This window comes from Panulirus ornatus, chromosome 1 (assembly GCF_036320965.1).
Source record: "Panulirus ornatus isolate Po-2019 chromosome 1, ASM3632096v1, whole genome shotgun sequence".
Taxonomy (NCBI): Eukaryota; Metazoa; Arthropoda; class Malacostraca; order Decapoda; family Palinuridae; genus Panulirus; species Panulirus ornatus.
The window spans coordinates 12,644,550-12,659,081 of record NC_092224.1 but is presented as its reverse complement, the minus strand read 5'-3'; the positions used below and the strand labels follow the sequence as shown (position 1 = coordinate 12,659,081).

Sequence of the window (14,532 nt, the reverse complement as noted above, 5' to 3'; positions counted from 1 at the left end):
GGGGGGGAAAAAAAAAAAAAAAATTTTTCCCCCCCCCCCAAAAAAAAACCCCCCCCCAAAAAAACCCCAAAAAAAAAAAATTTTTTTCCCCCAGCCCCTTTTTAAAAAAAACCCCCCCCAAAAAACCCCCAAAAATTTCCCGGCCCCCCCCCTTTCCCCCGGGTTCAACCCCTTGACAGCACTCCCCCCCAAAAAAAAAAAATTTTTTTTTTTTTCCCCCCTTTCCCCCCCTTTTAACCCCCCAAAATTTTTTCCCCCTTCTTTCCCCTCCCAAATTTTGGGCTCCCACTTTCTTTATTCCCTCACCTTTTAAACATATATTCCTCTTGGTCAATCTTTCCTCACTCATTCTCTCCATGTGCCCAAACCATTTCAAAACACCCTCTTCTGCTCTCTCAACCACGCTCTTTTTATTTCCACACATCTCTCTTACCCTTACATTACTTACTCGATCAAACCACCTCACACCACATATTGTCCTCAAACTTCTCATTTCCAGCACATCCACCCTCCTGCTCACAACTCTATCCATAGCCCATGCCTCGCAACCATATAACATTGTTGGAACCACTATTCCTTCAAACATACCCAATTTTGCTTTCCAAGATAATGTTCTCAACTTCCAAACATTCTTCAAGGCTCCCAGAATTTTTGCCCCCTCCCCCACCCTATGATTCACTTCCGCTTCCATGGTTCCATCCGCTGCCAGATCCACTCCCGGATATCTAAAACACTTTACTTCCTCCAGTTTTTCTCCATTCAAACTTACCTCCCAACAGACTTGACCCTCAACCCTACTGTACCTAATAACCTTGCTCTTATATGGTAAATTATATAGGAGGGTATTGACTGAGAGGGTGAAGGCATGTACAGAGCATCAGATTGGGGAAAAGCAGTGTAGTTTCAGAAGTGGTACAGGATGTGTGGATCGGGTGTTTGCTTTAAAGAATGTATGTGAGAAATACTTAGAAAAGCAAATGGATTTCTATGTAGCATTTATGGATCTGGAGAAGGCATATGATAGAGTTGATAGAGATGCTCTGTGGAAGGTATTAAGAATATATGGTGTGGGAGGCAAGTTGTTAGAAGCAGTGAAAAGTTTTAATCGAGGATGTAAGGCATGTGTACGTGTAGGAAGAGAGGAAAGTGATTGGTTCTCAGTGAATGTAGGTTTGCGGCAGGGGTGTAAGATGTCTCCATGGTTGTTTAATTTGTTTATGGATGGGGTTGTTAGGGAGGTGAATGCAAGAGTTTTGGAAAGAGGGGCAAGTATGCAGTCTGTTGTGGATGAGAGGGCTCGGGAAGTGAGTCAGTTGTTGTTTGCTGATGATACAGTACTGGTGGCTGATTCATGTGAGAAACTGCAGAAGCTGGTGACTGAGTTTGGTAAAGTGTGTGAAAGAAGAAAGTTAAGAGTAAATGTGAATAAGAACCATGGAGTTACATTCCAATAAAGCCATCGTAAGTTGAATGTTGTAAGTCAAATATACACATAATATATACTTCTAATTCTGTACATCTAACTTTTCGAACATCATAGCTTAGCCTAGCCTACCTTAAACGTCCTGAGAACACTTACACTGGCCTACAGTTAGACAAAATCATCCAACACAAAGCCTATTCTATAAATAAAGCGTTGAATTCACACCATCGTAAAGTAAAAAAATTGTAAGTTGAACCATTGTAAGTCAGGGAGCATCTGTAGATTGATTGGAATTAGTCTAAACACATATGAAAGCCACCCTAAAACCTTTCCCAGATGTTAAAGTGCCTGAAAAGAGAAGGGGCTGTAGTGGTCAACCTCATCCACAATTAACACTGCTTCAATACCACCATCCAACTTTAACACCCAACTTCATAAGATTTTCTGTTATTCTTTGAACACTGAACTATCATTTGTTCACAAAAAATGTGGTGTATTCAGTATCACTAGAAAAAATGGGTACATAACTTCACCATGTAATGGAAGTGTTTCCACAGATATTGTTAAAATATCTCATTCCTCTTTTGAGGTATTTGTACTGATATGGAATACAGCATTAATTTTACCATGTATTAATGTACCTTACTAAAAATATGATACAAGTGAGAGTGAAACATCCTTGGTAACTAGACATAAATATCTTAAACCATGTACCCTAGCACTTATTGTAGTCAAAGCTGTACAGCAACAGTTTTGGGGCCCACATGTTATGAAACTATTTGCCTATTCACCACAATGCTACACTTCCTGCCCATAATATAGAGTCTATACCCTCCACATATCAGCAAAGTTACTGAAGTGCACAAGTCATTTTATAATAAAACATTGAACTGTGTATAAAAATCATTTCAGGTTAAAAATTTTTGGTTTAACTGATGCAGAAAGTCAAAAATAAAAGTCACTGAGGGCTCCCAAAATCCTGGAACCTAACCCTATTTCTCCCAGAGTTAAAACCTGAGAGGGACAGAATACTTCTACGGTGAACAAGTGCAGCAAGGGTTCAGCTATCCCATACTTTATCAAAGTACTTTAGTCTAGAAAATCTTTAACTCAATTCCCATCTCAAAACCTCCATAATTAAGATGCCATGGGAAAAAGAGATTTTCTCAAATGATATGAGACAACATGGAGAGTGACTAAAACAAAAACCACAGATGGCCAAAAAAAAGTCTTCTGTACTCTCATTTTACATGGAAAACTTTGGCCTTGCATGGTGTGCTTAACCACATAACCTGCCTTTGGGGTAACCTAGATCTCCTACTGTTTCATGTAGCATCAATGGTCACAATGTGGAGCTTCCAGCTTACACAAGCCAAGTGATTCCACCTGCCCACTGTCATGAGAGGTTAGCGGATGATTGCTGTTCACAAGTTGCTCCCAACACTCGTAACACCCTATGAAGCACAGTCTCTCCAAAAACAAAAAAATCTTTTCCACCCAGGACTTGAGTTATGGGAGCCCCTTGTTCATCAAACATCAGTCAAGGTTTCTTACTTTTTGTTAGACACTCTTCCATATTCACTCTCACCATAAAAATCTGATCCTTACATCCTCTACCTTTCCTAAAACCCCCTTGCTCTTAACTTAATCTTCATTCAGTCAATTCCATCACTCTATTAATCAACACTCTTGCATAGACTGTTCTTGGAAACTTAACAGATTTATTCCCCTGTAACTGCTACATATCCCTGGGGATAGGGGAGAAAGAATATTTCCCATATATTCTCTGCATGTTGTAGAAGGAATGAAGAGGTGGGCCAAGTGAGGATATACCCTTTAAGGCTCACTCATCAGTTCTTAACACTACCTCGCTAATGCGGGATAAGGCGAATATTTTTTTTCTTTTTTTTTTTTTTTTATACCTCGTCGCTGTCTCCCGCGTTTGCGAGGTAGCGCAAGGAAACAGACGAAAGAAATGGCCCAACCCCCCCCATACACATGTACATACACACGTCCACACACGCAAATATACATACCTACACAGCTTTCCATGGTTTACCCCGGACGCTTCACATGCCCTGACTCAATCCACTGACAGCACGTCAACCCCTGTATACCACATCGCTCCAATTCACTCTACTCCTTGCCCCCACCCCCCACCCTCCTGCATGTCCAGGCCCCGATCACACAAAATCCCCTTCACTCCATCTTTCCACCTCCAATTTGGTATGAGAAAAAAAACTCTTACATACATCCTTAACACCTTTTCCTTTGAAGAAAGAAACAGTAGCAGCTTTCCTCCATCCCTAAGGCACAACCTTCTGCTTCCATGCTAAATTATGTATACCATATTTTCTCCACCACACTTCAACATCCCACCTATAATCCCATCCATTCAAGGTGCTATTCCTACTTTCAAACTCATTATCATCCTTTTGACCTCCTTTCTTGTTATAGACCCCTGGACTTTGATCCTTTTCCTTCTATGCTCCATATCCATACACATAAACAACTGCTACCTCACCTCCCACATTCATCAGTTCTTTGTAATACTCTTGCCATCTTTCTTTCACTTCCTCCTTTTGATTCAAGAACTCTCCTTCCTTACTTCTCACATTTACATTACATATAATTAAACCAAAAAAAAAATCTATGGTTACATACCGGTATATCCAATGATCTTTCCTGGTATCATACTATTGCAGCATCGTGAGCAAAAGATCTGACCACAAACTCTGCAATGATGCCTCCGACGAAAGGTGGTAAACTTTTCTTCACATTCATAGCACTCTCGACTTACACTGTCTGGCAGCCAGTACTGTTTAAAGTCAGAGTCTTTGTACTGTTGCGGTGTCTGCAAGATGAAAATATAGAATCATAAATGGTTTCCCCTTGTTCCAAGTAATAATTTCTTCCAAACAGAATTAGTTTTGTGTACTGTAAAGCCTCGTTATAATGGAATTCAATGCATCAGGATTTGGCATCTACTAAGCCCTTTGGGACCTACCAGATTAAGTTTGGAATATGGTGAAAATTTCATAAAAGTCTGTTACCCTGCAAATCTAGTAAGAATTGAGTTTAAGATGTACTGAAATCATTTGTGAGTTCCAAACATCGGTCTGAAATGCTGGGCATCATTATTTTGGTACAATTTTTCTTTATCTAACTAACACACAATGTTCTCTTTGTACACATACATATAACTTTACACTGATTTACAATGTTTTTATGGTGCAACATCATCTTTTGTGCCTTTACACTAAGAAAGATAACTGCGAGCAGAAATGTTATCATGAAACATATCATAGCTTGGTCACTGCCTGCAGTCTGAGGTAAACACCTGTTTGGTCAATACATAAACAAACTTGGTGCCCATGTTCTCATGTAAATGCAGTGCTGTTTCTTGTACAAATCCCTAACTATTTATATCAAATCATGGCAGAGTGCTATCAGTTTCATCTCTAAAGAGATCCAGGAAACACCTAGGTACTGATGAAAAGCCAAAAATGATTGAGCATCATGAGTCTTGGGACAATAACTTGCTCCTCATGCAAGCCTCATTTCTGGCCAATAGGTGATCTGTGTAACTCCAGGTGACCCTGGAGCTATTTCCTTCTGATTCAGAGAAATCCTTGCTACACTATGAACACTTCCAGCCACAAAGGAGCATTTCATCTGTTAATGTTACTGGGAAAAGTTCAGGATGTAACAGAATTTGGCTTCAAATGGACCATCCATCCCCTAATTAATCCGTTAGAATAGGGGTCTCCTGTATACATAACTATCTGAAACAAGATGTAAGATGAACACATGCTAGATAATTCTATCCAGTACAATCGGTTGATCTTTAGCAGAGAAACCTACCTACTATTACATGAATCTAAAACATATGAAACACTCATTATGTCATAGTACTTCTCCAATGTGGTATGAAAATAACTGGCAGATATCAGGCAATTAGCTAAATATGAAGTGCCCCCACAACAAATCAAATCTACCAGTAACACATATCAATATGGGAAGATTAAATGTGTATATGTTTAAGACTTTTCAATCATTAACAATAGTTTCATAATAAATCACTTCCTCACCAATTAAAACTCTACCTATCTATCCATCTATCTATATCTCTGACACTCGTTCCCTCCAGGAAATCCCATCTGTTTCTCTCCTTCCATTATTCCTCCATTCACACTGACCCCTTCAATCGTATTTATCATACATCCACCATGTAAACTTGTATTCTTTCCACATGCCGAAATTACCTCAAAGTATTACATTTCGCCTATTCTACCAATCCAAATTTCATTCCCTTTGCATTCCTTGCAATATCTCATCTCTCATACACCCTTTCATTTCTTTCTTCATTCCATCTAGTCACACCACATGCTCTTCTCAAATACCTCATTTCCACTGCCTGCATTCTTGACCTCTATGCCTCATTCCACGTCCATGTTTTGGCTACACAGGTCAAGGGTGGTAGGACTATGCTGTCCCTTAATCCTCTCTTCACTTCCACACTTACATCTCTACCCTTCATTACTCTTAATACTGGATCCAATGAATCTTCTATCCTGTACTGCTCTCTCCCTTATCTCTCCTTCCATATTACCATACTTACCCAAGACTGCTCCCAGATACTTAAATTCCCTCACCTCCAAATTTCCCCCCTATATCCACAGCACAATTTAGTACACCTTATTCTTTCACTCTGTATGGTTTCAAAAACTCTATACTTTCACTCCATTTCCTTTTAAACACCATCACATTACTTTTACTTGCATTTACTTTCAAACACCATTACTTTATTTTTACTTGCATTTACCTTCAACTTCCACTTACACACATCATAAAACACACTTTCGACCTTCTGCAACTCCTCTACACTCTCTGCAAAAAACACAGCATCATCCATGGTATACCGAAGTTGACATGCTGTCAATGGAATGAATCAGAGCATGTGAAACGCTTGGGATAAACCATGGAAAGGCCTGTGGGGCCTGGATGTGGATAGGAAACTTTGGTTTCGGTGCATTACAAATGACAGCTAAAAACTGAGTGTATACAAATGTGGCCATTTCTGTTTGTTTTCCTGGTGCTACCTTGCTGATGCAAGGGGTGATGATGCTGTTTCCTATGGGGCAGGATGGAACCAGGAATGGATGAAAGAGAGCAAATATGAATATATATACATATGTATATGCCTGTGTATGTTTATGTATATTTGTATATGTTGATATGTATATGGACATGTATGTGCATGTATGTATATATGTGTGTATATGAGTGGATGGTTCTTTCTTCATCTGTTTCTTGGCATTACCTCACTGATGCAGAAAATGGCAATCAAGTATCATATTAAGTCAAGAGAGAGAGAGAGAGACACACACACACACACACACACACACACACACACACACACACACACACATACTACCTGAGGGATGGGTTATCCATTACAAGCCGAATATCATTACATTCCATATTTTTTTCAAGAAACATTAATAAATGAAATATTGACAAATATAATGAAAAACTACCTTAATCTTTCAAGACTGGAGGTAATTGGGAAAAAATTAAAGACTATCCTGAATCAGAGGGAAATAAATGCATGGTTACCTAGAATCATCTGAATCAGCTCTTGGTCAGGAATAGGTCTTGGCTCACATGAGGTGCAAACTACTCAATCCACACACATGATCCTTAATCATTTTCAGCTTTCAATAAAGTTGAGGTATCAATTGGTTCTATTAGCACATGTAACAATGATAGTACACTTATCTGCCATGATGCTCATTCCCTCCGGGGACTCCTATCATGAGGTGGCCACGGCAAAAGTCACCACATCCCTGTCCTCACATGCCTCTCTCACATACACTATTCCATGCATTCTACCACTATTTCTCTCCCTCCAGTATTCTTCCACCCTATTTACCCATGTCACAGGTGCTCCTCTCACACCAACCTCTAGAATACATTCTCCTTGTTAACTTCCAGTCTTGCATTCTTTATACATGCCCAAAACACCTCAACGTGTTATGTTTCACCCACTCTACCACTCCACAATTCATTCCCTTTGCATTCCCTGCCATACCACATCTCTCATACAAGGCTTCATTTCTTTCTTTAAAAGAAGAAAGAAAGATCTTTGTATCATAAAAATGGAAAACACATCAACGAGTTTGTTTATTTGCTAACCAAGCAGGCACATCTCAGACTGGAGAAAGCTTTAATCTAATTCATCTTGAAATTTCTACCAAAATTACTTTAGTAGGTGTAAAGACAAAAAAGATAATATAGCATTATTACATCATTGTAAATCAACATAAAACTATATATCTGTGCAGAGAACATTGTATGCTTGTATAACAGAGAAAAAAGTGCACCAATGTGCTACACAACAGGCTGTCACATGTTCTCCTTATGCCTTGCATCCTAGACTAAGGTTAGGAACTAATGGGTTATTCTGTTACAGTCCAAACTCAGTCTGCTGGGTTCTTAGGTTTCTGCAATAAATTTGCAATGTAAAGGACTTTTAGGAAACTGTCCAACAGATCCCAAAACTTAATCTGGTGGGGTCCAAGGAGTCCATTTGAAGCTGACTTCTAATAAAAATGATGTCCATTAGAGTGAGGGTATACTATACTATTATGTTTTTTGCATGCATTATGCATGACTGATATAATTAGTCATGTGCTTTTGGGAAAACTGACAGCATGTGGGAGAACTAAATGGGGTGAGAGCAAATGGGAAGTCTAGATTAAAGACATGCTTTTATGTCAAAACCAACACTTAGTTTCACATAACAGTGGAGGCTTGATATTGATATTATGATAGCAAAGACAGTGAATGGATGGAAAAACATAAAAACTAAGTAAATCAGACTCACAGATCCACGGTTATCTATAATGTTCCTTATTCTGGTAAGTACATTAGGCAGTGTTCGGTCATGGCCTGAGGAAGCTGTTGGTCCAACTTTATTAATAAGTGAAGAAACAGAAGAGACTGAAGGTGTTTCTGAGCACACACTGACTGTATCACTCATCTCCTATGGAGAAAATCATTAATCACATTAATCTTGAGAGAACTTGCACAAAATTCTGAATCATCATCTTAAAGCAGAGCAGAGTTTTTATCTAATTTTTCTTAAAAAAATAAGTTGATATTCTTATATTTGGAAAAAAATTTGTCTAAAAAATCTTGCAATGTGAAAAACCACAAATGAATTACTTGTAGATGTGTTTATCAAAATGAATGTAATTTTAACTGTCTTTAAAGATAAACACTGAGGCAAAAGGCCTTAAATAATAGTGATAAAGAAAACACATCCAATAGCCCAAATCAAAAACACCATTCTTATTCTTTCAAATCTAAAAGTGACTGCTGATATCAGTGTTATTAAACAGTACAAATGGCTATGCAATAAGAACTCAAATTTTTGTGATATATGAGTGCAGGTAGTCTGAAAAGATGTTTATTACAAGCATATAAGCTCTCAGTTATCAGTTATGAAATTGTGACAAATCCAAAATTACAAGTACTTTTATAATTTACTGTGGTATAGATAAAGGTACAAGAAAAGGTAAACTGCAAGGTAATAGGAAAGATGATATGGGATAACGAATGAGAGTAAGAAATATTTCAGATGATGTTCCCAAAGGAATAATGAGAACTATGATGCAATGTAAATGTTCTATGTTGAGGTGGTGAGCTTGGAAACTTTTTTCTCACTTGAATCATTTCTTTTGCAAAATGAAATAGGGAGAAGCAATAATGGAAGTTCAAATTTCACTATAAAGCACTAGACATGAATATGTGTGAAAGCAAACTGACCCACCACAAAATAATGGAAATGATATCAGTGATAACATAGGCCTGTGTTTCAGAACTTTTTACGCAGGCAAAAGTCTTTCAACTGATTTAGGATAAGTTTTGTATGCTGAATTAAAAAACTAACCCCATTTTTCTTAATCAGGTCGGGTTTTTTAGATATGCTAAATTTGAAAAAAGTACTGATATGTCTCAATTGGTATTAATGAAATGGCCTTTATGAATGATGTTTTTATCCTAACTTGTCATGAGTGCCTTTAAAATAGCCGATTTTTCTTCATTTTAGATCTAAATATATACAAAAATTAATCAAAAGTGTAAGAACCACCCTGACAGATTCTGCTACATCTGTAGAAAGGTACTTCTTTTACACCATTGAGCAAGAATTACACACTTTGTGAAGAAGTCATATCACACTTACTTGGGAGTCAAATTAGGCTACCTAGATAAACCATTTGCCCCTCATGTTTGTTGGAAAACATATATTCAAGATCTACGGAATTGGAGGAACAAAACAAATAAGAGTGTGCCATTTGGTGTTCTGATGGTGTGGAGGGAAGGGAAAGATCATACCACAGACTATATCTGCATGACAGATCTGCAGGGCATCAATTGCAAGAATAAGCATCATGGTCATTATCCAGATGTTCCATCAGCAATAAAACCAGTCCCCCATGATCCCGGTGTTCCTGTTCCTGAACCTGATGTCAACGTGGAATCATCGTCCGAATCCAAGGCTGGAGATGCAACTGATGAAGATAAGTCTGGTACATTCAAGCCAGGAGAGGAGGATCAACTAGTGCCACTGAGCCAAGCTGAGCTCAATGATCTGACACGAGACATGAACCTGTCCATGGAGTCTGCTCAGCTGTTCGCGCCTTTGTGAGAAACGTCTGCTGGCATCAGAGACAACATTCCTTTGTTACAGAAACCACAAGTAAGACTTCCAAAAATTCTTTTCATTTGATAAGGCATCTTCACTGGCCTACTGTAGCAACATCACTGACCTGACTAAATCAATGGGTTTGAAGTATAACTCTACAGAATGGAGACTTTCCATTGATTCATCGAGTAGTAGTCTCAAGACTATGTGCACACAAGTCAGCAAAAATGCACTTTCTCAGATCTCATTTGGACTATTTTCCAAAGAATTATGGTGACTTCAGTGAAGAGCAGGGGGAATGTTTTCACATGAACATCCAAGTAATGGAGGAATGCTATCAAGGCCGATGGGACATCAACTTCCTGGCCGACTACCGCCACTCATCTCTGATTAGCCTATTTCCATATCTTATATCTTTCTTTAGATCTATGAGAACAACCTGCTAGGCCTGCATGTATAAAAAGTAATTACATTATTCCACTAGATGAATCTACTCACTGCAAAGAAAACTAGAAATGAAAATTTCTTAAAGTGATTTATTTCAAAAGTTTGACCTGATTGAGAAAAATGGATGTGTTTTTTGAAATCAGCATAAGTAACTGATCAAAGAACAGCAAACATATTCTGGACCTTTAAAATCATGGAGACCAGTGTAATAATTGCCATGAGAAAACTGGATCTATGGAGAAGACTTTCTGAGATGAGTGAGGGAAAAAAGAGGAGTTAACTGATAAATTATACAATCCCAAGACCCCTTCCAATTGGCTCCTCTAGCCTCAAGGCCACATGCCAAGCAGGAGCAGGAAAATGATGGACTCTTTTGAAATGAGAAGTTCACTGACAAGGTTGTACTCCCTTTCATCAACTGATGATGATACAGCCTGATCGAGGTGACTTTTCATTCATGTTGTAACCACAATCAGAGTGTCTAGTAACAACAGGAGGAGGAATAAAAGTAGATTTAAGATCCTAGATGAAATACACAATTTCATTAGAAAGGTTCCCATAAGTGGGAGAGGTGCAGAGAAATAAGGCTGACAAACATATTACAATATGTTTATAGTAAGAGAGAACAAGATAATGTATAGCTCATACTGTGAGGTTTACCAGAGGGTTATATGGAGCTTATGAGATCATACAATAGTAACATATGGTTTGCCTTTTATCTTAGCGTAAAACTACAAATATCAATAGGACTCCTAAGAGGACAAATGGAGGAAGAGGATACTGAAAAAAGTAAATGAACAAAAAAAAAGTTAAATGAGAAGCTGATGTATATGTGAATAACACTAATGAGGAAGAGGTGGTATGGAAGCAACTGAATCAATAAAAGCTGCCAGAGACAGTGTAACATTGTTGGAATAAATTCTTCAAAGATAAGAACAGCGAGGTGGGATAAAATTTCCAACAGTACTTCAGTATAAATGAACAACTTATAGAGCATAGGTAAAATCATGAAATGAGAACAAAGGAAGGAGAAGTAAGAAAGAGAAATGATTTGAAGAAACCATTAGAAAGATGCAGGATGAGAGCTTTTTATGACTCTTAAGGCCATGTAGGACACAAAACAGTTGACTGATTGGTGAAAGAGATACTGCTGTATTACAGAGTAGTTTATGCAACAAGGAGAATTGGTAGACCATGAAAGAGATGAGTAGAAGCAGTGACTTAACAGCTTAAAACTCAGGGTATCTAAGACGAAGGTGATAGAGGAGTGATTTTTGACATTGAGGAATAGTGTGACATTGTATGAGGGTGGCATAAATAGAGATATCAGACTCACTTGAAAAATAAGCTTTGTGTACAAAGTTTAAGATTAAGAAATGCTTATATGAATATTGTAGTCCATGTTCTCTTTAGCACACTGGACACTCTAATCGAAAGACCATGAATTTGGTCTGTTTCAGGTAAACAGGACTATGAGTATCATACATAGATTTTTCTCTTTTAAATCTATGTATGAGGTTTGCAATGATTAACTGAGACATTAGTCTCACTTTACAAATAAGCTCAGGGTACAAAGTTAAAAGTCAAAAAATACTTCCATAATTGTATATAAATGTATCCCTGGGGATAGGGGAGAGAGAATACTTCCCACGACGTCGTAGAAAGTGACTAAAGGGGATGGGAGCATGGGGCTAGAAACCCTCCTGTCCTTGTATTTTAACTTTCTAAAAGGGGAAACAGAAGAAGGGGTCACGCAGGGAGTGCTCATCCTCCTCGAAGTCTCAGATTGGGGTGTCTAAATGTGTGTGGATGTAACCAAGATGAGAAAAAAGGAGAGATAGGTAGTATGTTTGAGGAAAGGAACCTGGATGTTATGGCTCTGAGTGAAACGAAGCCCAAGGGTAAGGGGGAAGAGTGGTTTGGGAATGTTTTGGGAGTAAAGTCAGGGTGAGAGGACAAGAGCAAAAGAAGGATGTAGCTCTACTCCTGAAACAGGAGTTGTGGGAGTATAAGATAGAGTGTAAGAAAGTAAACTCTAGATTGATATGGGTAAAACTGAAAGTGGATGGAGAGAGATGAGTGATTATTGGTGCATATGCACCTCGGTATGAGAAGAAAGATCATAAGAGGCAAGTGTTTTGGGAGCAGCTGAGTGAGTGTATTAGTTTTCATGCACAAGACTGGGTTATAGTGATGGGTGATTTGAATGCAAAGGTGAGTAATGTGGCAGTTGAGGGACTAATTGGTGTAAATGGGGTGTTCAGTGTTGTAAATGGAAATGGTGAAGAGCTTGTAGATTTGTGTGCTGAAAAAAGGATCAGTGACTGGAAATACCTGGTTTAAAAAGAGAGATATACATAAGTATACGTACGTAAGTAAGAGAGATGGCCAGAGAGCATTATTGCATTACGTGTTAATTGATAGGCACGTGAAAGAGAGACTTTTGAATGTTAATGTGTTGAGAGGTGCAACTGGAGGGATCTCTGATCATTATCTTGTGGAGGCGAAGGTGAAGATTTATAGAGGTTTTCCGAAAAGAAGAGAAAATGCTGGGGAGAAGAGAGTGGTGGGAGTAAGTGAGCTTGAGAAGGAGACTTGTGTGAGGAAGTACCAGGAGAGACTGAGTGTAGAATGGGAAAAGAAGAGCAAAGGATGTAAGGGGAGTGGGGGAGGAATGGGATGTATTTAGGGAAGCAGTGATGGCTTGCGCAAAAGATGCTTGTGGCATGAGAAGCGTGGAGGGTGGGCAGATTAGAAAGGGTAGTGAGTGGTGGGTTGAAGAAGTAAGATTATTAGTGAAAGAGAAGAGAGAGGCATTTGGATGATTTTTGCAGGGAAATAGTGCAAATAACTGGGAAATGTATAAAAGAAAGAGGAAAGAGGTCAAGGGAAAGGTGCAAGAGGTGAAAAAGAGAGAGTTAGGGTGAGAGAGTATCATTAAATTTTAGGGAGAATAAAAAGATGTTTTGGAAGGAGGTAAATAAAGAGTGTAAGACAAAAGAACAAATGGGAACATCGGAGAAGGGGGCTAATGGGGAGGTAATAATAAGTAGTGGTGATGTGAGAACGAGATGGAGTATTTTCAAGGTTTGTTGAATGTGTTAGATGATACAGTGGCAGATATAGGGTCTTTTCGTCGAGGTGGTATGCGAAGTGAGAAGGTCAGGGAGAATGGTTTGGTAAACAGAGAAGAGGTAGTGAAAGCTTTGCAGAAGATGAAAGTCAGCAAGGTAGCAGGTTTGGATGGTATTGCAGTGGAATTTAATAAAAAAAGGGGTTGACTGGTTGGTAGCAGGTTTGGATGGTATTGCGGTGGAATTTAATAAAAAAAGGGGTTGACTGGTTGGTGAAGATATTCAATGTATGTATGGCTCATGGTGAGGTGCCTGAGGATTGGTGGAATGCATGCATAGTGCCATTGTACAAAGGCAAAGGGGATAAAGGTGAGTGTTCAAATTACAGAGGTATAAGTTTGTTGAGTATTTCTGGGAAATTATATGGGAGGGTACTGATTGAGAGGGTGAAGGAATGTACACAGCATCAGATTGGGAAAGAGCAGTGTGGTTTCAGAAGTGGTAGAGGATGTGTGGATCAGGTGTCTGATTTGAAGAATGTATGTAAGAAATACTTAGAAAAAGAAATGGATTTGTATGTAGCATTTGTGGATCTGGAGAAGGCATATGATAGAGTTGATAGAGATGCTTTGTGGAAGGTATTAAGAGTATATGGTGTGGGAGGCAAGTTGCTAAAAGCAGTGAAAAGTTATAATCGAAGATATAAGGCACGTGTATGAGTAGGAAGAGAGGAAAGATATTGGTTCTCAGTGAATGTCAGTTTCCAGCAGGGGTGCGATATGTCTCCATGGTTGTTTAATTTGTTCATGGATGAGTTTGTTAGGGAGGTGATTGCAAGAGTTTTGGAGAAAGGGGCAAGCATGCAGTTTGTTGTG

At 38.7% G+C, this 14,532-nt stretch overlaps 1 protein-coding gene across 4 annotated transcripts in view; it reads right to left on the bottom strand.

Moving 5' to 3' along the window:
- The window catches only part of fab1 (fab1 kinase), a 1,098,541-nt gene that overhangs the window by 644,643 nt on the left and 439,366 nt on the right, over positions 1–14,532 (bottom strand). For all 4 annotated transcript variants that reach the window (XM_071675364.1, XM_071675510.1, XM_071675419.1 and 1 more), the window contains exons 4-5: positions 8,313–8,471; positions 4,088–4,277 (exon numbers count right to left, since the gene is read on the bottom strand). In XM_071675364.1, the coding sequence (XP_071531465.1) occupies positions 4,088–4,277; positions 8,313–8,471 (349 nt within the window). The remainder of the gene's footprint in view (positions 1–4,087; positions 4,278–8,312; positions 8,472–14,532) is intronic.